Here is a 27,481-nt window from a genome sequence, read left to right as displayed (position 1 = left end):
AGAACATTTAAAGGTATAACCGTGCTGTCATTTTTTTTTTTTTTTTTTTTGCTGCTGTATTTATTTGAATGTATTTTTTAAAGGAAAGAAAGCTGCCCAAATGAGACACATTGTTAAAAACCTTGTTAAGTTGTATGGTTATGGTCCACAGTGATTTATGCTTTTGTGTGGCCACTGTAATTCTGTCCTTGAACCCCTACCTGAGGCTGTAAATATAAGTGAGCTTGATAATGTACATGCTGATTGATATAGTAACACAGTTAATCACATCTGTTTAATTGATGGCCTGGGGTGAATTTCCAACATGAAAATATTTTAATATTCTGCTTCACAATATAAACACTAATGTGGTCGTTTCCCATTTCGATAAAGAGATATAAGGCCACATATTTAGGTTAGGTGTTTACTAGCCTGCAGCATCACAATTGCAATTTCCTGTGCTGCTCTTTGTAATTAATTGTGTAAATATGCAAGTATAACTATGTCCCTTACAAAACTGCCAAATAGCTACTGCTGTATATATACTTATTAGTTATTCAATGCCAAAAAGCAGTAGAAAGTAGAGAGAAGAGAGGCAGTCAGTAGATTTCCTTCCTGACAGGGTTTACATTATGATATCACTGACAGTATGTCTGAGACTCATCAGTTACTCAATGTATCAAAACATCACATTCATGCCTTTGTAGTAGTCTTAATGGAAAAAGCAATTAGCATTTTTTTCCCTCTAGCTTGCTGCCAAATTGTTCTGTCACAACAGGCACTCTTTGTAAGGGAGTTAGCCAAAAATGTGTCCCGCCATTTTGGAAAGCCAACTGGCAAGTTAAAGATTACAGACTAGAAGAACTACCATATAGTCCACATAATAGTCTTTATTATCTACGCCCATACTGTAACAAAAATGCATTAATTATTTCTTAGGGGCTTGAGCAGAATGGTACAACCCAGAGAGCCATGGCTTTTGCCATTTTTATTTCACTTAAACACGTTAGTGATTTAGCTTAGGCATTGTATTAATTTATATACATTCATATGATTGATTAACCTATTAAGTCGACCTGTTTCATAGTAAAAAAAAGGCCTGGGAATTAAGATTCAGTACATAGTTGAGAGGTGCTGATAATAAATGAAATACTTTAGAAGTGCATATGTTTATATGATATACTATTATACTATAGTATTTTTGGGGGAAACATTTGCTGTTGGTAGCCATAAAACAAATTGTTTGAGAACCACTGTTAGTGTAGGGGTAGGAAACTCCATTCCTGGAGTCCTGTTCCATTACAGGTTTAATAGGTATACTGTAATGAGGTGTAATTAAAGTTATTTGTGACCTGGTGAGAGGCTTAATTGGTTCAATTTAATTAAGGGCAAAGCCTTTGGTTGGAACTGCTGGATGATTGTGAATCAAATGTCCTCATTTTTTTTTTCCACCGCTGCCAGTAGAAAATAACATTGCACTAGATGGTGCTGGTTCTAGCAAACTTTATAGACCCTTTGGTTGTTAAAATGTCACTTGAAGCTATTTACTGTGCTCTTAAATCCATTACATGAAATATGAAAACTACTTTAATGAAATGGGGCTCTACTTCAGGACCCTGGAGAGCACCCTTACAATGCTGGCAGCTTATACTTTGACAATACTTTGAACACATTTTCTGGCTTTTTGCGAGTGCATTATTATATGTTATAATGTAAGTGACTAATTTTAAAGCACTGCTTTTTAAATGAATGCAAAGACATAACACTTATCTGTTACGACAACTCATGGTCCCCATATAGCCTCTGAAACACCGTTTTTGTTAGTTTTCTATCCTAGAATTAATCAGCCCTCCTGGGACCTAATCTGCATCCAACAGCTGGGGGAGATTTGAGGCATGCCACTGCACTTGAAAACAGGTTGCTTGGTAATTGCACAAGGTGATTTTAATTAATTTGAATGGTTTAATCGTTGTAATTGTTTAATTAAATTAACTTATGTATCTTAATGTTGATATCAAAAAAATGTTTTAAAAAAATTAATAGAGAGATGTGACAATAAGTATGTTCCTGAGAAAGTGTAGCAATGGAATGTGTTGCAGGGTGAAGCTGTAAGTGTGTGGCTCACCTGAGCTTTGAAAACAGGGTCTCCTGGCCAAATATTCAAAGCTCAGTGTAGGAGGTTGTACATAATAATAATAATAATAATAATAATAATAATAATAATAATAATAATAATAATAATAATAATACATAAGTAAATGAAAAATTGTAGAGCACCAAATGGTATTCAGACAGGTCATGGGCATAGCTTTTGCTCGTGCTTGATTTACCAAGTAAGTCACAAGGGTCACGTCAATACAGAAATATTTATCTCAGAATTTCAATTTTTTTTCCCATGTGTCTTTAATGAGCCAGCATAATATTGAAAGCAACGCTTCACTCCATGTACTGTAATGTAGTGTACAGTATGTGGGGCGTTTATGCTATTTTCTGAAACTGATATAAGTTGGGATGAAAATAGTCGTATAACTTGTCAATTAATATTTACCTGGAAGGTGATACAGTAATCCGGTATCAGTAGGGTTATACTCAGAATATAGTGGCATTACCAGAAGTGATATTCAGTGGCTTTAATTAAATTAACTCTTATCTGCTTTACCAAAAGATAACTGATTAAATTGTTTCAGTGTCTAATACTAAAAATGTGCTAAAAAATAGTCATTCCTTGGCATTCAAATGTCACTTCACAATTTCTAAACCCGGTGTTTTATACAGACATTCGTAGCATAACTGAAAAAAGTGAATACTGTATCTATACAGTAATATAATATCAATATACATACACCTGATTCAGTTTCTGTTCTGCTGTTTTGAGTTTTGACCTTCTATACTGCAATAGCAGTCTGCAATGTTGAGTATAGTTCTTTTTTGGGCCTCTATAGAGGTCTGCAGAGTTGAAAGAGTTCAGTATTGCCTTTTTGCTTGGGGTGTTATTACATTTGATTATAATGGGAATCTCAGTTAACTGCAACATGTATTGTTCTTTGTAGTTTCTCTTACTTGTCTAATTCAAGTAGCATTGAGAAAAATAATTTGGTACAAGCATCGCTTAAACCATCCTTCCGTCAAACATATTCAACACTAGACACAAAAGCACAACACCCTGTAATCTGAGCTCTCGCCTGGGTGGTGCCACTGCAGTAACAGTGCAGGTGCAATCGCAATATGCTATTTTTTTTTGTTATTGTTGTATTGTGTACATAAACTGACAAATCTAGTGTAAAAATAACTTAATAGTATTATATCATCATCAGAATTATATTCAATTTCTATCCATTATGTACGCTATTTAAATGTTAGCCTCCAGCTTCTACTATGGAACAACAGCTATCCCACAAGTTAACATAAGCTTGAGATATTGTGCACTGCTGAGAATTTCCATACAGTATGTCATTGGCTCAGTGTGACTCAGTAAGAATGGATTAGGGATTCAACTGCAACTGTTTTGGTATTTTAAAAATATTAATAACATGAAAGAATAAGCTTATCCCGGCATAGCCTTCATAAAATAAATAGCATGTAGTCTAGGCTGTTGGCCCCATATTGTACTGTGTTTTTGTTCTCAGTATAAAAGTAATTCATGGGGAAGCAAGCATACTCATTTCCTATCCTCCTGAATTCTTTCTATGTTTTTCATTTCCTAAATGTTCACAGTTTACATGACCCCATATTATACACACCATCAATATGAAATGTCAAGTCCTTGCATGATTTAAGTCCTCTATTACACAATTAATTCAAAAATGTTTTTTTGAGAATACCATTGCAGAGGAATACCGATAGGTGTCTAGCCATTGCATATGCAGATTGAATTTGTTATTTTCTAGGAAGTAAACAGTGAATGGACATTTCACATGGATGTCCTACATATCCACGCTTCATTAAGCCACTAAAGTGTTCCAAGTCATTTGGAATAAATGTGATCTGATCCAACAGCATTGTACCTGTTAAATCAACAACGGACTTAGATGTGGCAAAAAGCAATTTCTTTTGTCACATAGTTTAGTAATATGTCACACAATAAGCACAATATTTTGACACTTAATTTCCATGTCATTAGAATGTCATAAATTATTATACCTCCAACCTCCACAAAAAATAGAAATCTGTTAATTAATCTGAACATTCTCTTTAAACTCCCAGTACACATTCTAAGTTTACTGCTAATTTTAAGAGTGGTGCTTTTGAATTACTACTTGTTTATTCTTCCATAGATTAATTTATTTACTTTACCAACAGAAAGCAAAAATGGTTGAAAATATGGTTTGTTTAAAACTACCTACTGTACAGTGGTGTACCCTTTGGGATCATCTCCGGTACTACATCAAAGCACGTGGTAGCTGGGAGCAAGTCCAAATCTACTCTATACTTTTATTTTCCCAGCAGTGTGCCTGAAAGCTTTTATGGACTTAAAACTCCCCCATGGCGACTGTATTAACAAACGCTCCTGCATTGATAGAACTGATTATTTTCAGTGAAAATTCTATATATATATATATATATTTTAGCTCAAAGAGCCAGCTGCCGATATATATAAAAAAAGAAAACATGTTTAGGAACCTTTCTTGGTTAATGTAAACCACATCTGCTTTCTTTCAAATTAAGTATTGTCCTCATGCCATGATACATAATTAGGGCCAGCACGTTTGTATTGTTAGTTTAAGTGTTCCAGCATGTTTGTATTGTTAATGTAAGCATTCCAGGTACTTTATTTCTTAAAGCCTTTTCAGCTCAATGGGTTTTACAAACACACTTTAAGTGGAAGCTTTGAATCAAGTTTAACATCACTTTAACGTGAGTACTTCCAGTAGCACTGGCAATACAGGAATTAAAATGAAGTTCATTATTGTCATGCAAAGTGGAGGAAGCTCCATTACTTTTTCCTAATCAAAAGCAGACTCTTAGATTCATGAGTCTTGTCTCAATTTGCTACCACTGGGAGCTTCTAATAAAGATTAATTCCACACTAATTTCTCCTGTACGTTTCTAATGAGGCTTGTACCCCTCTTTCCTCTTAAGTATGGTCTCCCTGGGGGGCCTAGAATCCCAGAAAACGAGCAACACCAACTTCTATTCTAGTGGAAATAACAATTGATATTGTTGCTGCTTCAGTTGATTCCCTGAAGTCCTCCTTCACAATCTCCAGGGTATTACTCTTTAGTAGGATGGTTTCAACAGCCCTCGGCCCCATGCTGTATGTTTTTCCTAATGTTTATGCGCTGGTAGGTTTGCTCAGCAGCAGTTTACCCTCGCTACTGAACACTGAAATGACATGATAAATTGCTGGGAGTTACACGCATTTGTGGTCACATCCACTGTGCGGATGCAATGTGTTCACCAGCCAGGATCTTCTGAAACATGCTGCCAGCAACTCTGCAGGATTATTCATTCACTGCCAATCTCTTCTGCGATGGAGTCATATGTGTTAAAAATGCAGATTGTTTTGTTTTTTTCTCAAAATAATTATTTGCATAAAATGCATCCACTCTAACCAGGGGTGCCAGATGTATGCCAGATCACACGAGATCGCAGATCTGGTAACTTTTTGTCTGACCGGTGAGAATTATAAAGTTTACAAATGATGAACTATGTGAAAAAAAACTACTATAAAAAAACACGCTTTCCTGTTTCAGGAATAGAATGACAAAAGTGCACTGTAATGGTACATTTTAGGATGTGACATCTAAGGAAATTACTTATGTTTTTTACTCTTAACAACAACAGTGTTGTTGCTCCTGTTCATCAGATTAGTTGGCCGCTACTGGTACTGTTCAAACCTGAAGATTATGTTAAAACGTGGCTTGGCAAAGGTCGGCATGCCGATACCAATAACAAGGCAGGAAACCAACAAGCAGATGTGAACCTGAAGCATATATATGGATGCTTCTGTAAATCAAGGTCAGTACATTAGGTCCATAAACAAAAATTCAATCCCTCTTTCTTAATTATAGGATCCGGTAGGTTTTTTTAAATAAATGAACCCCTGACAAAGGGTCTCTCAAATATTGTTTTTGTTTCCATGCACTGAAAAAAAATAAATAAATAAATAAATCAAAACAGCATGTCAGTAAATTCATCTTTTCCATGTCCATATTATATTATAATGTATATAATGTGCTGTGGTGGCCAAATTATTGCCTGACTTTTTTTTTCAATGTTTCAGTGCAGAGACAATAACTTTACTCCAAACAGCAGACCATCTATAATGCATATATGTACAATATATATATATATATATATATATATATATATATATATATATATATATATATATACTGTATATGTTGATTTTGGTCACTTTATTGCTGAATTGGTGTGTGTATATTTGCACTGTGTGGTCCAGTGTTTAAAGAAACAGGCTTCTAACCAAGAGGTCCCCAGTTCAAATACCAGCTCAGCCACTGCCTCACTGTGTGACCCTGAGCACTTAATCCATGTATCGGGCACCAAGTGTAAAAATAAATTGATATTTTAACAATTGATTTCATGTAAATCGTGTATTTTTTCCTAGATTAACCAAAGAAAATCCTGATTTAGCTTAATACATAAATGTTAACAAACACATTCTTAAAAGTTTTGAAATGTGTACATGTGTTGGCATTGTAGTATGTAATAGGGGGCGTTGTGATCCAGTGGTTAAAGAAAAGGGCTTGTAACCAGAAGATTCCTGGTTCAAATCCCACCTCAGCCACTGACTCATTGTGTGACCCTGAGCAAGTCACTTAATCTCCTTGTGCTCTTTCAGGTGAGATCTTGTTGTAAGTGACTCTGCAGCTGATACATAGTTCACACACCCTAGTCTCCTATCTTGTAAAGTGCTTTGTGATGGTGGTCCACTATGAAAGGCGCTATATAAAAAAATTATTATATGCAGGCATTCACAATATTCATATAATGAATTAACCTACAGCACTGGTAAGCGGAGTATAAAAAAGTTAAATCTTCTCACAACAAGTAACGTGCGGATGAAACTACCTTAAGACAATATATACAAACTGGCAAGCCAACCATGTTCTGGTTTCTTATTAGATGGCGTGCATGGAAAACAGTACTTTTCACTTCACTATTGAATGGGGCTGTGGGATCCTGCAGCTTTGAGACATCATATAGGAGCCCTGGCATGACTCAGGGTACTTGGCATAAGACCCTTGTCATAGCACCCAGGGCACTTGGCATCTAATCCAATATATGTATAGTTTTTGGCATGAAAATAGTTCTTATTAGGCAAAGAGAAATTATTCCTGGCAGGTGGGCATGATAGCACCATGTATAGTGAGACTCCAGCCAATAAATCTGTCCTTGAAATAATTGTGCTCATGTCTACTGTTTTTTTTTTTTTTTTTTTTTAATTTATCACTTTACCCTGCTTGGTTCCTATTAATCTTAGGCAGGACTAACAGATTAATCTCATGATCTGTCTGCTGCTCTCTGTCTAGGACCAGAACACATGTAAAGCCATCAAAGTAACTTCCATGTACAAATTGAGATAATGGGGACAAATGCTAGCTCCTGATTTTTTGGTTGAGCTGTGCCTAAGCAAAAAAAGATAAAATCACAGAAATGTGTTTTTGACAGTTGTATATGTTATATACAGCATATGCAACAGCTCAATGGCACACAACGTTTTGCAAGAGTAACTGGTAAAAAGACCAGTTTAACATGTCCAGAAACAGCTTCTTCTGCAATAACTTTCCCACTAAAACTGAAGTATTGCACATTTTACAAATGCCTACCTTTCTCCCCAGATCAAGGAAGTGAAACATAATTGAGGCTGTTGAGTAAATTACAAGACCCACCCCCCCCCCCCATTCAGAAGAAATGGTCAGATTAATATTACCATATCTGCACTTGTCAACAGATAGGAGGCTGTTTAAACTGAAGACAAAAATAGGGATTATTATTAATAATGGTAAATTATATTCCTAGAAGTAAAAACTGGTACAGGACTATGGAATTAACAGGTTATTTGACAAGAATTGATCCAATAAATGCACTGTCATTGCACAGATATAGAGCCCCAAGCATGAGTTTTTACCCATATTATTTAACACATACCCCTATTATAACAATCCATAATACAACAATAGATACATTGTCTGCATATTTCCTATTCACTTTGCTTGTTTTATCCATGTTAACCATGTTTTATCACGCTTATAACATGTTTTTAAATGTATTTATCAGTGTTTTAACATGATTCCACTAGTTTGAATACATTATTCTGCTGTGCTTTTACCATCATATACAGTACCACAGTAAACATTTTAAAAATGATATAGCGTGCAAGCGTCCAGTTACATCTTCTGTGGCTACAAAGCTTTAAAGCGCCTGCCCATACAACAGTTCTAAAGATCTCAAGCAAAAGCCAAGGGGCAGAAGTTAACAAATATGCATTTCTTTTTTTACAAATAGATAATCAAGTTTGTTTTTTTTGTAAATAGTATTTGTGCTCTGCAGTAGAACACTCATCACAATCTAGCAGCTATTTGGTTTTACAGATTGTATTGCTAAACCACGACAAATCTTTCTTTCAAGTGGATTGCATTTTCATGAATGTCCGGTGAAGAATTTAAATGTCAATTGTAAAAATACATTATGAAAGAAGGAGAAAATGAAAATACCCCGAAACAAATAAATAAAATCCTACTGCATTCGCTGATGTTTTTCTGTACAGTATAAATTCAGCTTTCAAAATAAAATATGCCAGATTAAACACGCAAGATGACAAGTCTGTGATTGTGAGGGTGGATGTAATGAATTTATTTATTTATTGTCATTGAAAGTGAATTCTTCTACACTCTACATTTGGTGGAATTGGTTTGAATGGAAACTGAGGCAAGCTAATAGTCACCACAAGAGTAATAGAGTTTTAAAATATTCTCTGTATCATAAATACCTCGTTAACATGTTATTGTTGCATAATTACTATTTAAAAAATCTAAGTAACTAGTTGAAGTTGTATTTCAGATCAATCTTTTACTTAGAAAAGCTGTACACTGCGTGTTTTAATAGGTTAAGTAAATTGAAATTTACCTATGATTGTATGTTCGTTTTATAAATATATTTGTATTCATTATCTCATTTCCATACCATTGAGTTTTCGAGGCAAAAAACCACTGTACTTTATAATGTATTCCTTTGAATTTAAGATGCACTTTTTGAACCATTTTCTGCTTCTCACAAATAGCCTGCATCTTAAATTCAAGTACAGTATAGTGATGAATGCATTAAAATCACCAACAAAAGACGTGACTACCCAAGTACACAAACAGCAACGTGACTAACCGCCGAGAAAAGACAACAAATACGTCTGCCCGAATACACAAGCAGCAACGTGACTTACTGCAGAGAAAAGACAAACCAAAATGTTACTGCCCAATCTCCAATCATCCATGTTATACAGACAGCCATTTTCAAAGAAGTGTCATTAGCTTCCTGAGGAATACCAAGAGAAGCTCAGCGTTTCTAACAAATAGTACAAGCTTGGACAGATCGGAAATGCTGATCAGACCGTTGTATTTTTCGTCATGCCAAGCAATACCACAGTTCACAAATTGGGAGAAAAACAGGTTCTGACTGTTGTGTCTGCAATGCGGTCAATGCTGATTTGGTTGCTGGGTTACATGTTGCCTGATGTTATGGAGTGTCGTGTTGTGCTTGCTGTTACCAGGATGCATGATGCCGTAAGTGAGTGGTGCTGTGTGTACGATAGAGACGCCATCTTAAGTATTATACAGTATGCAGTACAATAAACAAGCTCCGTGGTTAATCTACAACAACACTGTTTCATGTCAGTTTTGTACGATACAACAGCACAACTGAGGTGGTATCTTTGTAAATGCATATTTATATGCTGTGTTTTTTGTTTTTTTTTCCCTTGAGGGTGTTAAATTTGGGCTGCGTCTAAATTCAAGGGTGTCTTAAATTCGAAGGAATACGGTGTGTGTATATTATAAAGAATTTCAGCTTTAGTTCTTCAATTTTTTTGTTTGCAATGTGACAAGGTCTTTGCCTTGGAGAGGCCCAGGCCTTAGTTGCGGTGTTCTATCACGTCAGAACTCCATAAAGATCAGATAGTGTTGACTCCCACCCAATAAATAAATCATGCATTTCAATATATTTACATCAAAACAGTTTCTCCCTCAATATGCCCATCAGCAAATATTCATCTTCACAGACATAGAAACACAACTTCAAAAACACTATTGACACAATGCAATATCAATATTTCAAGGATTTCTGTTTGTTTTTGAAAAACAACTTCAGTAGATAATTTTGTCAGACTTTGTATATATTTTCAGGTTAAATAATATATGTTTAGGTTAAACAACAACACATGGATTTTTTGTTTCTTACTGAGCAATGATGTAGATTCAAGAACAGGGATATTACACCGTTCTTGTAACCACACAAGTGGTGGAGCTACCTGCCTATTCAATGCCCTCATGAGTCACATGAGGGGGTTAAACTGAACTGAGCAGAGCAGAGTCTAGTGAATGCAGCAGGTTGTGCCATCAGGAATTCTGGGTTTCAAAACAACAACAAAACTTGTAAACTGGGTTTCAAACTTCTGATAGCCTTTCCAGCAAGAGATGTCATGGGTTGAGGTTAATATATTTCAGAAGAATCTGTTTTATCCTGTATGGCTTGTGTTGTTTGTAACGATATACTGTAAGCACTAATACGTATAATCATACTTGATCTCAGATCTATACCTGTATTCTATAATAACACTGCGTTTATTATTTGTATTTGCGAAAAGAGGAATTAATTTTACATTGAATTCCAATGAAGTCATAATTAATTGATGATAAAGGAAGTCATTATTTTACAACAGCCTTTTTACAACCCTTGTTAATATCAACTAACAGGTAAAACGGTTCTTAGACTGAAGCAACCTAATTATCAGGATTCTAAAAGTAAACGGTAGTAACATCTGTTGTTTGTAAACCAATATGCACAGTGTCACCAATACTGTCATGTTACCTGGAGCATTGAGAATGATATGGAAAGAAGTTGTGGTACAAATGGTACCTACCTAAAGGACTGAGATGTCTCCAATTGATCGAAGGCTCTGGTCTCCCATTAGCTAAACACCTCAGGGTCACGTTGCTGCCCTCATTAACAGTGATGTCTGAAGAAATGTTGAAGATCATTGGAGGAACTGGAAAAGACAAGCACATTGTCAATTTGTATTATCGCAATTAGAAAAACCTTCTTCTTCTTCTTCAATTTGGTGTTGTTATCTCAGAAACAAATTTGATTACACAGTTTGCTTAAAAAGCATGTTAACGTAAACGATTTCTAGTTTTTTTTCTTAAAAAGAGGCTGAGATCATTGTGGTGAATGTTTTATACAGGGATATAAAAAGAAAACGTTTTATAGACTGTAGTGCCATCCCCTGGTTGAATGTTGTAATTGCAGCAGGGATCTTAAAGGGAAGGGAAGATCACAACCCTGGTTAAATCGTTTGGCCGCCTTATACAACTGAAACAAATATATAGCCCCATACAGTAAATAAGTCATGTTGTATACCTGATGAAAATACAAGCATACCCCCAATATATTCTGCAGCGGATTTAGCATTACTGCTTCCATGGTTCAATGGATAGCACAGGGTTCAGAGTTCAGTTATGCAGAACTAACATCCTGCAACGTCATTGGAATTAACAAAAGTGGGAATGAAACAAACACAAAAGGATTTCAATTTTAAATGCCCCAGGGAGAGCACTGTTAAATTGTCTATATTTTAGGACAGTTTCATAACACTATTGACAAGGTGCATCACACAGCTGAGTTACCTAACCTATCCAGATAAGCTGTTATAAAATGGGCTGGAGGATTCTAATACAACCGATGTCAAGTGATTCCTTTTATGAAGTGTGTTTCTCATAAAGCAGAAAACAGCAATGCATTGTCTAATAAGTTTCAGTGCAAAGTGTATCCAGGGGGCAGATCAATACCTTGTATTAAGGTTCTTAAAATCTTTTAAAATAATATTCTATATAACTGAGTTGCAAAAAGATACAGAATTTCCACAGTTTGAATTTCCTGCTATTATGAAAGTTGGTATGATTACATGCAGTTAAGTCATGAGTATGTATAAGTCGTTCCTGTTATTTATCTAAAGTATTTAAATACAAAGCAGGCTGTGGAACACAAGGAACCAAGCAGAACGGAAACTGTTTAAATGCTTATTAGTCAAAAGTTTAATGTTAATAAGTATGCCACAGCAGACTCCAATTTCACGCTTTCATTTATGCTTCGGTTATTTTGTTCTGTTTGTTCATGCCGAGTTTCTGCTGTCCTGTGTGTATCGACTTAAAAAAATAAATAAATACTGCTTCAGTAACTGTGACAAAAAAAGCAAAGTCTGCTGCACAGCATGCCAGAGACACTGGCTGCCAAGAATTCCAAAAGTGGTAGAGCATTCATTTAATCAAAAGTAATAAGTGGGCAAACAGTGATGTACTGTACAATAATAAATAAGCTGAAAGAATACTGTTTGAAGTGACCAGCTTTGAAATAATCCACGGTGCTTTGTTTATTACATTTTACAGGATTAATGAATGCAAAAATACTCTCTTGCTCGGGAATCAACAGAAACTAGGGAAAACACACCTGAAATGAATATTTCAGATATAAATATGATCCTTTTTCACTGTTAGAAGTGTATCCTTTTATATCAATATACAATATAGTGCAACCCACTAAATAGAATCACTGCTAACTGAATCCACTGCATACTGTTCACAAAAATCCCAATAAAAGACGTATTACTATGTACTATAGAGTTTATTTTTTAAAAATGTGTATATATTTTAGTATGTACAATTGTAGGCTATAAATAAACACGTTTGAAGTGCCATTTGTGTTTGTAGTTGTTAGTTTTTATACCATGTATGTAACACTTCAATATTTATTAAGCTTTTACAATTACGATAGAACTCCCTAACCAATACACAATTTGTATATAATTAATTGTTCAGTGAATTCCTCATTATCTCTGGTACTCTTTGCTTGCCTCCACGGTAAATAAACTCAACAGGGTTAGTAGTCACCGAACACTTACAGTATCATAAGAATATTTTATATGCATACACATGTGTGAAGGTGAAAGTGTACATTGTACATAAAGTGTGGGGGGAGTCTGACAACATTACAAATACGTTTAGGCAAAATCAGTGTCAATGATCTCGATCACATTCCTAGTGGATTCCTAGTGGACTTGTACGCCTGTGCTTCGCTCTTGTGTGGATTAGACACAGGTGTTAAAAGCCAAATCTGCAGCCACCTAAGGAAACTTTATTGTAATATCTAATATGCTGTTTTCTATACCAAGATAAAAATATTTACTCTTAGGTTTGTATTTGTATAATTGAAATAAAATCTACAGTAGAGATCAGATGTCATGTATTGTACGTATCTAGAGTTCAGATTCCATTTCTTGATAGTAACATTACAGTGGGTGCAAATAACATAATTTTAACAATACAACAAACATTCTGTAAGGTTACAAATGGTTAAAATAAGGGAATAAATCTCATTCATAACCACAAGTATAGAAAAAGGCTAAAATATTTTCATAACTACAAATATTGAATTATCTAGGTAGTCTGTAAGAAATGAACTCTGGTCCTGTACACTTTCATTAATTAAAACCCTCCTTTTCCAAGTGCAAATTAACTGATAAATTATGGAAATTAACACAGATTTCCTTTTAAATTCCCACACAAACAAAAGAAACAGTCGCAAGAAGCACTGCTCGTTAAGACAGTAACATTATTTCGTAAAGCAACATAATTTCAGAAATCACATTAGCACAATTATTTAATAACGAAATAGGTATAGCGAACGCTTGAAAATGCCAAAATCAATGCTACATATCGATGTGTTGATTAACACTGGAGTTATTATCATTTACAACCTTTTGAGTGCATTTCTCGACACCAGAACAGATGAACTCCCTACTGGTTCTGTACAACCTTGTAAACAGATTACTGTTAGGGTAGGCACAGTATTCTTACCGATACCTTATTCATAGACAGTGTAGACATGTGCGGCATAAACAAGATATGTCATGAAAAACCATGACATGCGGTATTAGTGTCATCTGTGGTGAGCAGCGGAATGATAAAAAAACTCGCCTGAAGGCCTGTCCATGACTTATCCTCTAGGTAAAAGAGAAGTCATCTGATGCAGTTTGAATGAGAGGATTGCTAAGCAAAGCTGAGTGGTTATGGTTTGACCACAATGTTGTTTAAAAGGACAAGAGACACCTATTAACTTATTCTGACAAGAGACACCTATTAACAACCTATTAACTTATTCTGAATCACAAAAAATAAATTGGGAACTTGGGAACGACTATTAGACAGCATCTTAACGTTTTAATTTTGCTGTATGTTCTACGTACAGGACATCATCTGTACAGTATATGATGTACTGGCATTTTCATAACCATGAGCCAGATTGCAGCAGGGATGAAGAAACGTTTGCTCTAATCAACATTTGGGCCGACAGTTCAATCCAGAGAAGCTTGGATTGAAGCAGTTGTAACAAGCTGCTTCCGGGGCATTATTTACTTGCATCTGTCACCCAGGTCAACCCTGCTTTATCAAAAGCAGTGTGAAATCGCGTAGCCGACCTTCATGACACCAGGTCCTAACCCGGGTAGAGCATGCCAGTGTGAATGCAAGTAAAAACATAGATTGGCATATAATTTGGCGGTCCAGACAAAATGTACTTGCAGTCCAGATTCGGACCGGAGTCCTCTTATTGACTACCCTTGGTTTATGGCAGTGGTGCGCAAACTTTTTATATGACACCCCTTTACTTAGCATATATTTTGTTGTGCCCCCCACCACCTGACACTTTATATTTTAACAGGTTTTCGCTTTCCGGATTTAATGTAAATTGTGTATTTTTTCCTCGATTTAACCACAAAAAGATTGCTAAATACATAAATGCTAACAAACACATTCTTACAAGTTTTCAAAATTGTACCTTCAGATATCATTTATAAATGTTGAAAACACGTATAGTAAATTCAACAATCGTACATTCTATAAATCTGTTTTTACACTTGGCGATTAAACATAATCTGAAAAACATTATCGTTCAGCAATTAAATCTGACAAAAATCTGGGTTTGATTTGGCATTGCATGCTGCAGAGCTGCCCTTACACTCTGAGAGCCAATCTCTCCACTTCCCCGCCTCCTTTGCATACTACAATGCCAGAAAATGTACACATTTCAAAACTTTTAAGAATGTGTTTGTTAACATTTATGTATTAATCTAAATCAGAACTTCTTTTTGGCTGATCTAGGAAAAAATACACGATTTACATTAAATCCATTAAAAACACTGTTCAAATATCAATTTGAACAGTGCCCGATACATGGAAGCTGCCATTTTAGCTCGGTTGACTGCAGTGTCATTGACACTTGCCACTTCAAACATCATTTCTCCGGTTCTACAAGTCCTAGAGTGATGGTCAACGGCTCATTTGAAAGGCAAGAACTTGGACTAATTAGCTGTCATTTATATATTTATTTTCTATCCTTTAAAAAAAAAAATAATAAAAGTACATAACTGCCTTTAGTCATAGTCTCGCCCCCCTTTGCTGACACTCCGCGCCTCCCACCCCCCTCCTGGGGGGTGCAGCCCACACTTTGTGCACCACTGGTTAATGGTATGGTGGATTACAGTCTTATTATAGCGATTTTCAAATGTTCCAAATGAAAACTTTGATGTTCTAAATTAAACATGGTTTAGTTATGAGATGTAGCTACTGTTTGAATAAATTTAATAAACAAATACATAAATAAATACATACATACATAAATACATTAATAAATAACACATTTGGCTAGATTCTCCAATGTGTTATATATTCATTTATGTTATGTATTCATATCCAAACCCTTAACTAATTGTGTTTCAGAAAATAAACTAGACGTATTCCATGGATTTAAGCAATCTTGTTTCTTAATTGTTTTAAATTGTAACTGGTTTCTTTTTCAGAAGAAAAATAAACAATTTGGAGTACAAAGCTTTCAGAATCTGGCTCAACGGGAGAAATTCATAAAACCATTTTACTCCAAATGGTTACATTCTCAAAGCTATTTACTCCAAATATCACACTGATACCATTTCCTGTCAGTTTTCTAAGTAAGAGCTGAATCAAGCCAAGCTTTTTCAATTACAGCCAACTCAGTAGAGTTCAAGGAGTAGCAGAAAAAGATTTATTACCCTAAAAACCCATTTAGATTTATCTAGTGTTTTTTATCCTTAAGCTATAAAGTTTTTAACTTTTGAGGTCTTTTATATTGAAGTAGTACAATGTTTAACTTTACGGCATTTCAGATGAATGGTAAATATAACAGTGTGCTGTTACCATACAACAGCAGACATTGATAAAGTGCCTCACATTCCCAGCCGCTGCACTACTATAAGCAGAAATTCAATAAGCGCAAAGTCAAACAACTGAACAAATCAGGTTAAGACACATGTGTTACATGTTGAGATCCATGCAAATGGAACAGTTTTAATACATGAATATAAATCTTAGCTGCTGAATTGGACTTTACACTCCCGTGGAAGTGGCTGGGGACAGTTCACCTCACCAGAGGTAGAGACTTCCCAGGCTAGGTCCTTAATTAATCCATGGTTCAATAGCTTGTTATCATCAATTACTTAATTTTGAAAGATGAAAATAAGTGGTTAAGAGGATTGCAGTGGTGGTGGTCAGGCTGATTTGTTTGGCAGTTTGAATGCGTTCTGTACAGTGGTTTGTTTGTTAAAACCCTGCCTTTACACATCAAATGAACTCCTGCAAAAAAAACAAAAACAAAAACAAAAAAAAAACAGCATATTAAATCAGCACAGGGTAACACATCTTGCTAATTTATTATCATAATTAATGGAAATAGATTACTCAAGACAAACATAATGCTACACAGGAATTGTGCTCAGTACTAGTGGTTTCATTGTAGCAATCTTCTAAAGATCTGCACCAATACGCAAAGAAAGAAGACTTTTGTAGTAACTTTGACTGTTTAATAATACATTTCCTTTCTTGGCAATTCCACTCTATTCATAATATATCAAAATAATTATTTAGTCATGGCCATGACCTTCTCTTTCTATCAGATGCTTTTGCACTTCTAATAACCCAATAGCTGTCTCAAAGCTGAAAGATTAGCGCCTCTGGCTGCAGAATCATAAAGTATTCTGTAGGCACTTCGATGTCATAGTACTGATAAATGCATTCAAAAGCATCACCATTACATTACTTTTCTTTAAACAGTCTTAGCCTCCTTTTCTGGATGATATCTGCACAGAAGCTTGTTCATGAAACACACACTGCATAGTTTTTAATACACTGTGTTTCAATGACTTAATAATTGAAACATGTCCAGATGCTTTGAAAGAACTTCTGCAGCTCAATTCTTCATTACATTCAGGTCATTATCTAATTTCTAAAACAAAGTTGTAAAATATGCTTATTAAGCATTTAATAATTTCAACTTTAAAGTTGCATTCATTGCATGTACGTTGCAAAGATTATGTTACACTCTTGGTACATGCTTTTTTATCTATACTGTTTGGATGATCCATCTTTAGCCTATATTATCAACCATATGCAATGGGTCTTTATAGGACAGGATTTATTTTAAAACATTACTCAAGACTGCCATGATATGCTTTGGTTTCCCAGGGGGAGGCTAAACTCTTTGGGTGTAGAGCTTTTAACCACTACAGCACCAACATTATGGAACTTATGGATGCTCTCAATTGAGGACTTGACATATTACTTTGTCTTGTTAGTAGGATTCATTTCGCTTTTTTATTATGATTTCTCTGTAAATGTGTGTAGAAGGGGGTTGTGGATATCTGCTGCGAGACCGGAGAGATTGGCTGCAGTTGTGAGCGCCCAAAATGGTCACCCTAGTGCAGAAAGATATACACACAAGTGTAAGCAAAATAACTGTACAACACAACTAACAAAACCAAATCGGCCTACAGGAGGCTGGGCACCACTTCCACTAAAAGGCGGGTCCTGCTCCTCCTTGACCCAAACTCAGATATACTAGGGTCGGATTAAAAATCCCCGAAATGAACCTGAGTCTTTTACGTTGTGGTTATCCCCCGTCTACATCCGGTGAGAACTAGCTGCTCACCCTTGTTCAAACACTTAGTCGGCAGTGTTCTTGCATGTCTCTACCTTGACCCAATCTCTTGTCTCATTCATTCCATTCACCTCCATTGGGCAATAGCTATCAATTCAGCCTGTTTGCGTAGGTTTTTGTTGTGGTGAAAACCATTGTAGAGTGTTAGAAAATGTACTTCAGTATTATGCATAGATACTAAACACATTCTTCTTCAAGGCCAACTGCAAATCGCAAATCTGAAAATCTTCCTTTTACTGTAATAATAATTGTATTTCTATGACAGCTGTGAATTGTAACTTAAAGTACAGCCTGTAATGTAACTTATTTTCAAGTTAGAAGTCTGTTATAAAAAAAAATCTGTTTTTTTTACTCTGTTCTGAAGGCGTCTACAATACTATTACCTCTACAGCCCTCATGCTAGTGATCATGCTATTACTGTTATCAGGGCCGGATTAACCCATCACAGGGCCCCGGACAAACATACAATTCTGGGCCCCTATCTTCTTATATGAATAACGCAACACCAAACTGACTAACCTGGAATGTGTTGCCCTGCGAGAGTAAGTTCCGGGTCAGCCAGTTGTATTTTGTGTGAACACAAGTGAGATACACTGCCTCAGTCAAAATGTCAGTGCGTGAAGTTCTTCCAGTTTGCACACAATTCCATATTTGTTTGATATTAAAACATAATAATAATAATAATAATAATAAGAAGAAGAAGAAGAAGAAGAAGAAGAAGAAGAAGAAGAAGAAGAAGAAGAAGAAGAAGAAGAAGAAGAAGAAGAAGAAGAAGAATTGTTTTGGAGCCCCCCCATGACTTTGGGCCCTAGGCAGGTACTTAGTTTGCCTATGCGTTAATCCGGCCCTGACTGTTATTATTGTTGGCACATCAATATCCCCTGACACTGAATCGGAAGGTCAGGACATCCAGGGAAGACCATGGTACACACCCACTGAAAACTTTCACAGTAAATTTCAGGGACAGTTCCAATACTGTATTATGCTGCCAGGAATAATCTGGTCTTTGTGAATAGAAAGTCTGCTTTGTTAATTCAATATAACCATCTTGTTACATACATTAAAAAAAAACACGTCCCAGTAGCAATCTGCCTTCTGTCATGATGTGACTACCAGACTGCACACCAAGAATGTCTAATACCTTGCTTTTAAATCTCTGATAATACTTAATAAACATCACCTAAATTAATTTAAACATGTTTTATAAATGTCATTAGAACCCCTCCCCTCCTTTTAAGCTTGAATAAGATGTTGATAGATGAATATGTTAATTTATTTTGTATGTGCAGCCAGCCTTCCTCTCCAACAAGAGGTGTGTAGCGCATGTAAGTTGACAGATGTAGACATTCCAACTGCTTGAGGCGGTAAATCTGCAGAACTGCACAGAACCTCAGCAGTCATCTGTCTCAGAGACAGCAGGCAGAGCTGAAGGGTCTCAAAACGAAGTCATTGCGTCCTGTTGCATGATGAAAAGGGACAGTCTTTCTCTTTCTCAGCATAAAGACCTTCACCATAACCAGAGACGTCACTTTTAGATACCAAACAGTGAAAAAAAAGTGACAGCCGTGGCGATAATAAAAATAAAAGTGAATAAGATCCCTCCAAAAATAGTATTGACCAAGAGTCTATGAAAGCACAAAAACATTAAGCATGACAGTGATGATTAATTTTACCTGCAGTAACTAACCATGTGCAGTCCTGTACCATGTGGAAAAACACACCGTAAATGTACTCATAGAACTCAATTAGTGTGTGCTTGTGGAGCAATACAGTTTATGTCTTGAAAGAACTGATTTGGAACATGATCGGTAACCTTGATTCATGTACTCATCACAGCTCAAGGTTACTGAAGAAAGTGAATTTAATGAAGCTCATAATGCTGCATGTTCTGCTACAGTAAATACAAGTCTGTATACTACAGTTATTGTGCAAGTTCCCCAGGTGGAGGGTTGTACTCTTGACATTTTCTTTAATTTCAGATTCAGCTTAATAGCTCAACAACATGATGTTACAGTAAGCTGCACAAAGACTGGGGGCTTTTCATAATTGACGGGTGGCATTTCTTGATAGTTACAAAACAACAAGGTGGTGCTTGGAGTAATTTGCTTCTCAGAGCTGTAGTTTTCAGGTGTGTTCGGCAAAAAGTCTGAATTCTAGAGTAACACTGCCACAGATATGTCCCTCATTGTTGTGCCTTCATATTCTCCCTGGTACTGATTTTCTCAAAAGCTTATGCTAACGTATGTTCAGACCTAGTTTCATCCCAGTTGAATAAGTGTTTCTCTAGATATATGTAAAAATGTATGTTTTACAAGCTGTAAAGTCAGACTCAGTTCACCATCATTGTTAGATGTTATCAATGACCTTTACTAATGTCCTTATGCAGGTTTCTTAACAGTTGGATAAACAGCTCACTATGTACATGTAAAAATGCGACTGTGATACACAGGCTCAATAGTCTGAGCCAAAGAAGGGCCTTAGCAATTTTCTTCACAACTCTACATATATGTGCACATATGTCTGTCTCCACTATATTCCCTATATTTGCAGGGTATAAACAATGTTGCAGATTTAAAATCTAGAGGAGATTTAAACCTACTTTAACTAATCATATGGATGCTCAAAGAAGACCAAAAAATGTCCTACAACTGCAGGGAACTGTCAACAGCTACCAAAGGAAAACACACTGCCTGTCACATATCAGCATTGCTGATTTAAAAAAAAAAAGATATATTTCCCTACAGTTTGACATATTACATGTACAGAGCTGCCGAGGAAGAGCTGCGTGACATTCACATAAGAACTTCACCTTTGCCTTTGAAAGGTGCAGTGGAGCCAGTGTTTGGAATAATTACCCACTGGGGTCAAGGCAGCTTCCATTATCGGATTTGCTGGCAGGAACATCACAAGAATGTTCTACTGACAGAACTACAATAGCAGCATTTTCATAGCATTTGTTGCATTTTTTCACCCACCAAAAATGCAAGCTTTTATATTCAAATGGCCCAATTAAGCTATATTGAGCAAAGCAATTTGGCAACAGAAATAAGATCTGTAGACTAAAAATGTAAATACTTTTTTCATTTCTAGAAATGGGGGGCATTTTAAGTGATATCCTATAGTATTGGCACAGAATGCTGCAGTTAAAGTGAGATATCATTTTGATATGTACAGCATATGCCCACTGTCACACAGATGAAACCACTATGTAGCCATCACTGTTGCTTTACAAAATCTTCTGTGACTATCATATGTGACCCCCTAGCATTAAATGTCAATATCTTTATAGCGTAATAAATAACAAAAATGATGCAGTGCTAGCTCTACATAAAATCACACGTGTTGTTTGTCTTATAATAATGTACTTCATAAAAAGCTGCTCCTAAGGATAGCGTTGGCATAATTTCGATTTAATGCTATGGTATGTGAAAATTAGACCATCCTGCTATCTTGCTTTGTTTAATCAGTGGTCTATCTCAGCTTGCAGAATGCCTGTAACCTACATGAGACCTCAACACTGTACACAAGGTAAAATTCCACCCCCACTGGCAAGCAGGCAGCAAAAGAGAAATAAACAAAAATACCCCCCCCCCCCCCCCCCCCCCCGTTTTAGTTATGTGACACATGCCAAATATATGCCTGACTTTACAATAAACATACAAATGTAGGTCTAGTCTGAAATGCTACAATAATAATAATAATAATAATAATAATAATAATAATAATAATAATAATAATAATAATATGTTTATACTTGTATTTCTGTTTGCTGTAGTTATAGTGCTAACTGTAACCAGTTTGATATAAACGTAATTGTAATGCACTACCAAAACCTACTGCAACCAAAAGTGTCATGTTTTTTTATAATAAGAATAATGTGTTCCAGTTTAGAAACACAACCTGTAAAGGTTCACTGTAGATGTCTCCATTTTCAATCTGTGGATTTATACAGTGTCAAAATAATCTGTACACAGAATTATAAAGCATGGAATGCAGTGTTCTGACTCGTCTATTGGTGACAGCATGATTTAAAAAACATTTATATATATATATATATATATATATATATATATATATATATATATATATATATATATATAGCGTTGTCATTGATATATTGAAGAGTTTTGGCATATTTACATAAAACTATAGCTGTAAGAATGACTATTTCTTTTGCGTTTCTTTTTTTTCTACCAAAGCCTTCACCAAACACTGCATAATATGTTTTACTTTAAACCAATAGTTAAGCAGTATAACTTAATGTATACTACAGGGAATACACACACATTTTAAGATTGAGTTAAAAGTAAGGAAACAATCTGATTTTGCTTTCATCTTAATCATGGCAGTTAAAGCTTTATTTCAGGCATGTGGGGCAGTCTACTCAAATCAATAGCATGCTGCTTAATCGACTAACTTGCACTTTCCATTACGCTAATGCATGCTAACAGTAGGTAATATTTAACAGAGAGGACACCGTCATCAGCTAACACTAATACTGAACACAGACAAGGGAATAACATAAAAAGAAATAATATCACTGGGTCATTGTTATGCTGTCCATGCTTATTGGCTATTGACTTGTTTTTTAATGATCAGTAAGTTTGGTTTATGTTTCCAATGGCGTATTTTATTCTTGGGAAGCGAACACATTTTCTGAAGATGGATTCCTAGTAATGCAAGTGCCATCACAAGTTGGTAATGTTCATGGCCTGGGAATTACATTACTTTTTTTATGGCAGCGGTCTACCTGGAGCCCAGGAAATGTCCAAGTGCAAGCTATTAGACCCATTTAAATGCATGAAGAGACCTTCTGCAGAGCATAAAAAAATATTAAAGGATGATCTTTTTTTCCTGGGCTGCAGTCAGCACTACAGGGAGAAAAACGTTTCTTTCATCAAAAGACCAAATATTCTGTTATATTGCAATCTGAAAGGCAGCAGACAATAGAGCCTAAAACAATATTCTTATTTTGCTAAAATATATACTAATAATAATAATAATAATAATAATAATAATAATAATAATAATAATAATAATACAACTTCCAAGGTCAGCTGTGGAGAAAGAGTTGCTGTGCTAAGCTCCTCCGAGAGACCAGAAAGAACAAAAAGGGCAGATACCATTCACAGTGGAGCAGTGATAAAAAGCTTTTAGAGCAACAGGGGTTTTGTGCTTTCTTTTTATTCAAGAGTTCTTTGTCTCGTGTTAATTCTTAAAGGTCAGTCTTCCTTTTTCAGGGACTGGATAAAAAATTATGCCTTTCAGGTGTTGCTGGAAAATAGGCTTAAAAAACCAACATTATAGTGATGGTTTGTACAGTATTTTCAAGTCCTGGTTTTTAACAATTAGGGCCTGTGATATTAAGGATGTTCACATACAACATGCAGTATAAACAGTAACTGTCACCGTGGTTCTATCAAGGCTGGCCAGGAGGCTGTCACCACAGGCACTTTCACAAGCCACACAATTCCAAACAACACCAGATAGCCTGACTTTCTCCACCAAAAACAACAGAGTCAATTCTCATTAATACGAATTTCAAGGGACCAGCAAAAAAAAAAAAGTGTATTATCAATAATTTAGCAGCCAAATGCATACTGTCAGTTTTTACTGAAGTTACAGTAACACTGAAATCAAATTTCAATTACAGAACAATGAAATGTATTATACATATTAAAGTATTGTGCATTTTATTGAAAATACAGTTGGAAGTGAACTTATAAAAAGCATACATTGCAAATGAACTGCACTTTAAATCTGCATGTACCATTTTAATCATGGGCATTTTAAACCACTAAAGCCAGGCGTCCTCAACATCAGGTATTGATGACATTGGAAATGACGATGACTTGCATCCACAGTTTGCTGCTCATAGGCCTGTATTATTGTATCCCACTTTTTTAGACTGGTTGAGAAAGTTTTCGCGGTAATGTTGAAATCTGTAGCAATGTCTTTCTTTTTCTATAGGGTGGTGCATTATCTACCACTTTCAACAACTCCACTTTTGTCTGCAAGAATATGATGTGTGAGCACTATGGCAATTTGAAGTGCATTAGAGGATCTAGAGTCCCAAAACAGCATTAAAATACACTACAGAGCCACCAATGTGGATACATTTTCATTTCCCAATATCCTTTACACTCAGCTGTTGGAACGAGAGGGATTCACATTATTCAAAATTTTCTTCCCTGCTACAAAGTAATTCACAGAAACAGGAATTTTGTGTTAAGTGAATTCGTATTAGAAGAAGCAATTTAGAATAAGCGACTGCCAATTGTGTATCAGGAAATTTGTCTAATTTGAGTTTGTTTTAATGAAAATGTACTGTATTTTGCTTCAGTTAACTCATCAGCTCTTTAAATTTAGATACAATCATATTACAAGTCCGCCTGTATACCTACATGCTCTCTTAGGTTACATAGAGCTCCCCCTTTTTTGGTTGTCAATCCTCACTCTCAGACACTCATGTAGTGCTTCATAGTCCTGTTCACAGAAGTGAAAATGAAGGAGAACTGAAGAAAATGGAGACTGATGAGGTATAAATAGCGTTCCGCAATTCCGGTTTATTCCGGTTTATTCCGAATTTTACCAAAAAAATGACAGGGTTATTTTTTTTTAACTAAACCTCGGTTTCTACTGATTTTTACCTGGTTTTTAGTATTTTCTGGGTACTATTTTCTTGGAAATACACAAAATTCAGTTTAATTTTGACTCCAACAATGTAATAAGCAGCCGTACACTGTACCTTAGGGGTCAAATAACGTTCAAACGTCGCACATGTTTGGTTCTCTGTTGCTTCACAAACAAATTATCACCTGATTCTATTGGCCAATCAAAGTCTGATTAGTGTGGCAAGTGCTGGGCTTAGTAATTAGCTTGATCAAAAAAAGAAATTGAAACATTGACACGAAAATATTATATTTTGAGTGGATGAGAAATAGGGAGAAATGTAAATCTGTTTATGAATATTCAAAAGAACAAATGTTTTGAAGTAAATCAAACAGCAGAAGTGGGCCAGATGAGGGCGAGGAAGCATTGCATTGGAAATACAAATGCATTGAGCTAAATGTTCACGCTGACACTAGAATAAAAGAATATATTGAAAGTAAGCGACACATTAAACTGAAACAAGAAAGTGAACTGAGAGACAAGCAATCCAATTCTGTGGCTTTTCCACTCACTTTAATAAAACAGAGAGTGCACAAGGACTGTGTAGTGAGTTTGTCCCAGCTCTGTGCTTTGCTGGACAGCCACTGTTTATGCAGAGGGGCCTATTGTGACTTTGTGCAACAGTACTTCACTTTGACTTCATTTTGACAGAAAATGTAAAGTGTGTATACTGCAATTTTATTCCCTACGATTATTTTAATTTTTTTTTACCAATTTTCTCCCTATTTTAATATTTGTAAAATAAACTTGTATAAACAATGAATGCTATGTATAAGGTACACAGTCCAACTCAGAGTCTTCACTACAGTCTACTATTATTAAGCTCTTAACATGACAAATTAGCCCTACCAACCTGCATGTGGCCATGGCAGTCCTAATGGCACACTGCTTCTCATCTCCATAAATCCTGCACTCTGCAACTCATTTTACAAGCCTAAACTTGATTTAAACCTAATCACCGTGATGTGTACAGCCTGCAGCAACAACCCATTCCAAAGCAGTCCCAATATGAAACCAAGCCTCCAGCTCACTGTGTATGTCAACCATGTATAGAAAACTAGTGCCCAAATGCAATAACCAGCCAAAGCATTTTAAGAGAATGTCTGATCTCCATCTGTCAGCCTGGATAATAACTCTATTGCCTGTCCTCTTATCTCATCCATTACCTTTGAATTTTCATATTCAAAGTACAGTAATATGCTACATCATGCTTATATAGGAGCTGTTCTCTGCTGCTGCTACAGCATATGCAGCCAATATATATATAAAAAAATCCATGATTTATAACAGAAAACTCTATCTCTACCATGTCAGCACAACCAGTTATCTGTTTTCAAACTCCCTTTTATGCGTCTTGTCAAACATGTCCAAAATGTTGCTTAACACCATATAATCTGACACGATTCATCAGAATTGGCATTTTTTGTAAGTATAAGGCTTTGTAATAAACAAGTTGGGGAAATGATTGTTTCAGTGCTTGTTTTTTTTTTTCCCCTGACATATCAATTTAAACTTGCTTCAGTATAGGAGCTACACTCCATAATTTCTCATTCAAAGTGGTCGTATTTTTGCACTCACTGTAATTTTGTTTGGGATTATTAATGTTCCAGACCGGCCCTGTCTTGTAATCAGGGTTTCTATCAGCTAACAAGAACAGATGTCAGACGCTTTGTTTGAAATGTTACAAACCTCGTTATGAAGATACCTGCACAGTGTCTCAGGTTTGTCAAATTATGACTGTAAACATTTTATTGTAATAGCCTCTGCAACTTTTTAGATTTTAGAATGTAAAACATGAATAGTTCAGAAACAGTGAGAGATAATTGAACTAATTTCCTAATATAGTCCCTTCATTACTCAGCTGCCAAGTTGTTGTCTCTGGGGATATCTTTGTCATCCTGGTCCAAGTTTCATGGACACTTTGAAAAGGGAAATGAGGTGTCTTATGATTTGACAGCTACCCCCTTCAGCCACACACATACCGTATGTGTGTTTTGCTTTGGCTTACACATACACACACCCCAAAAATAAAACCTTCCAATAAACGGTTTGCAAATGGCAAAAGAAACTGCTTTCTTGTTCGGTGTAGATAATTCGACCTTCTTGACCAAGGCACCTTTTGAAATGTTAAGTTCAATGTCAACACTTTCTGCTTTGGTTAACAAATAACCCACTTTCTCAGAAGTTTTTTTTAGGGAAGTTATATTCTAGGGAATGGTGAAGAAATCTCAAAATGAGAACTATAAAGATTGTTTGGCCCTTTAGATTTCATTTTAAATACAATGTTTTACTCAAAAGAGTAAGAGTTTATGAATTGTCTTATTTGTTTATTTATTATGTATGTATGTATGAAATTGAAATATTTTATTCACATACAAACATTGTGGCGAACCATCACATTTTCTATCGTCTCCCAGGAGACTCAACTACTTTAATTACTTCTAAGTCTGGTCTACAAGGAGGAGCTATTTGTGGCAGATACCCATGGTTGTTAATCAACAACCAGAAAAACAGAAAACCTCAGTTTTCTGTGCTTTGTTTTGATGTCTAAGCCAGGTACATAAGAAACCCAGTA

The 27,481-nt window shown here is 35.7% G+C and overlaps 1 protein-coding gene across 3 annotated transcripts in view; it reads right to left on the bottom strand.

Annotated features, from left to right (window-relative positions):
* The window catches only part of LOC117962455 (limbic system-associated membrane protein-like), a 617,235-nt gene that overhangs the window by 63,704 nt on the left and 526,050 nt on the right, over nucleotides 1-27,481 (bottom strand). For all 3 annotated transcript variants that reach the window (XM_059031079.1, XM_034923602.2, XM_034923603.2), the window contains one exon: nucleotides 11,078-11,203. In XM_059031079.1, the coding sequence (XP_058887062.1) occupies nucleotides 11,078-11,203 (126 nt within the window). The remainder of the gene's footprint in view (nucleotides 1-11,077; nucleotides 11,204-27,481) is intronic.

Source organism: Acipenser ruthenus, chromosome 9 (genome assembly GCF_902713425.1).
Source record: "Acipenser ruthenus chromosome 9, fAciRut3.2 maternal haplotype, whole genome shotgun sequence".
NCBI classification, from domain to species: domain Eukaryota; kingdom Metazoa; phylum Chordata; class Actinopteri; order Acipenseriformes; family Acipenseridae; genus Acipenser; species Acipenser ruthenus.
The sequence above is the reverse complement of the archived record's forward strand: the minus strand, read 5'-3'. Positions and strand labels throughout refer to the sequence as shown.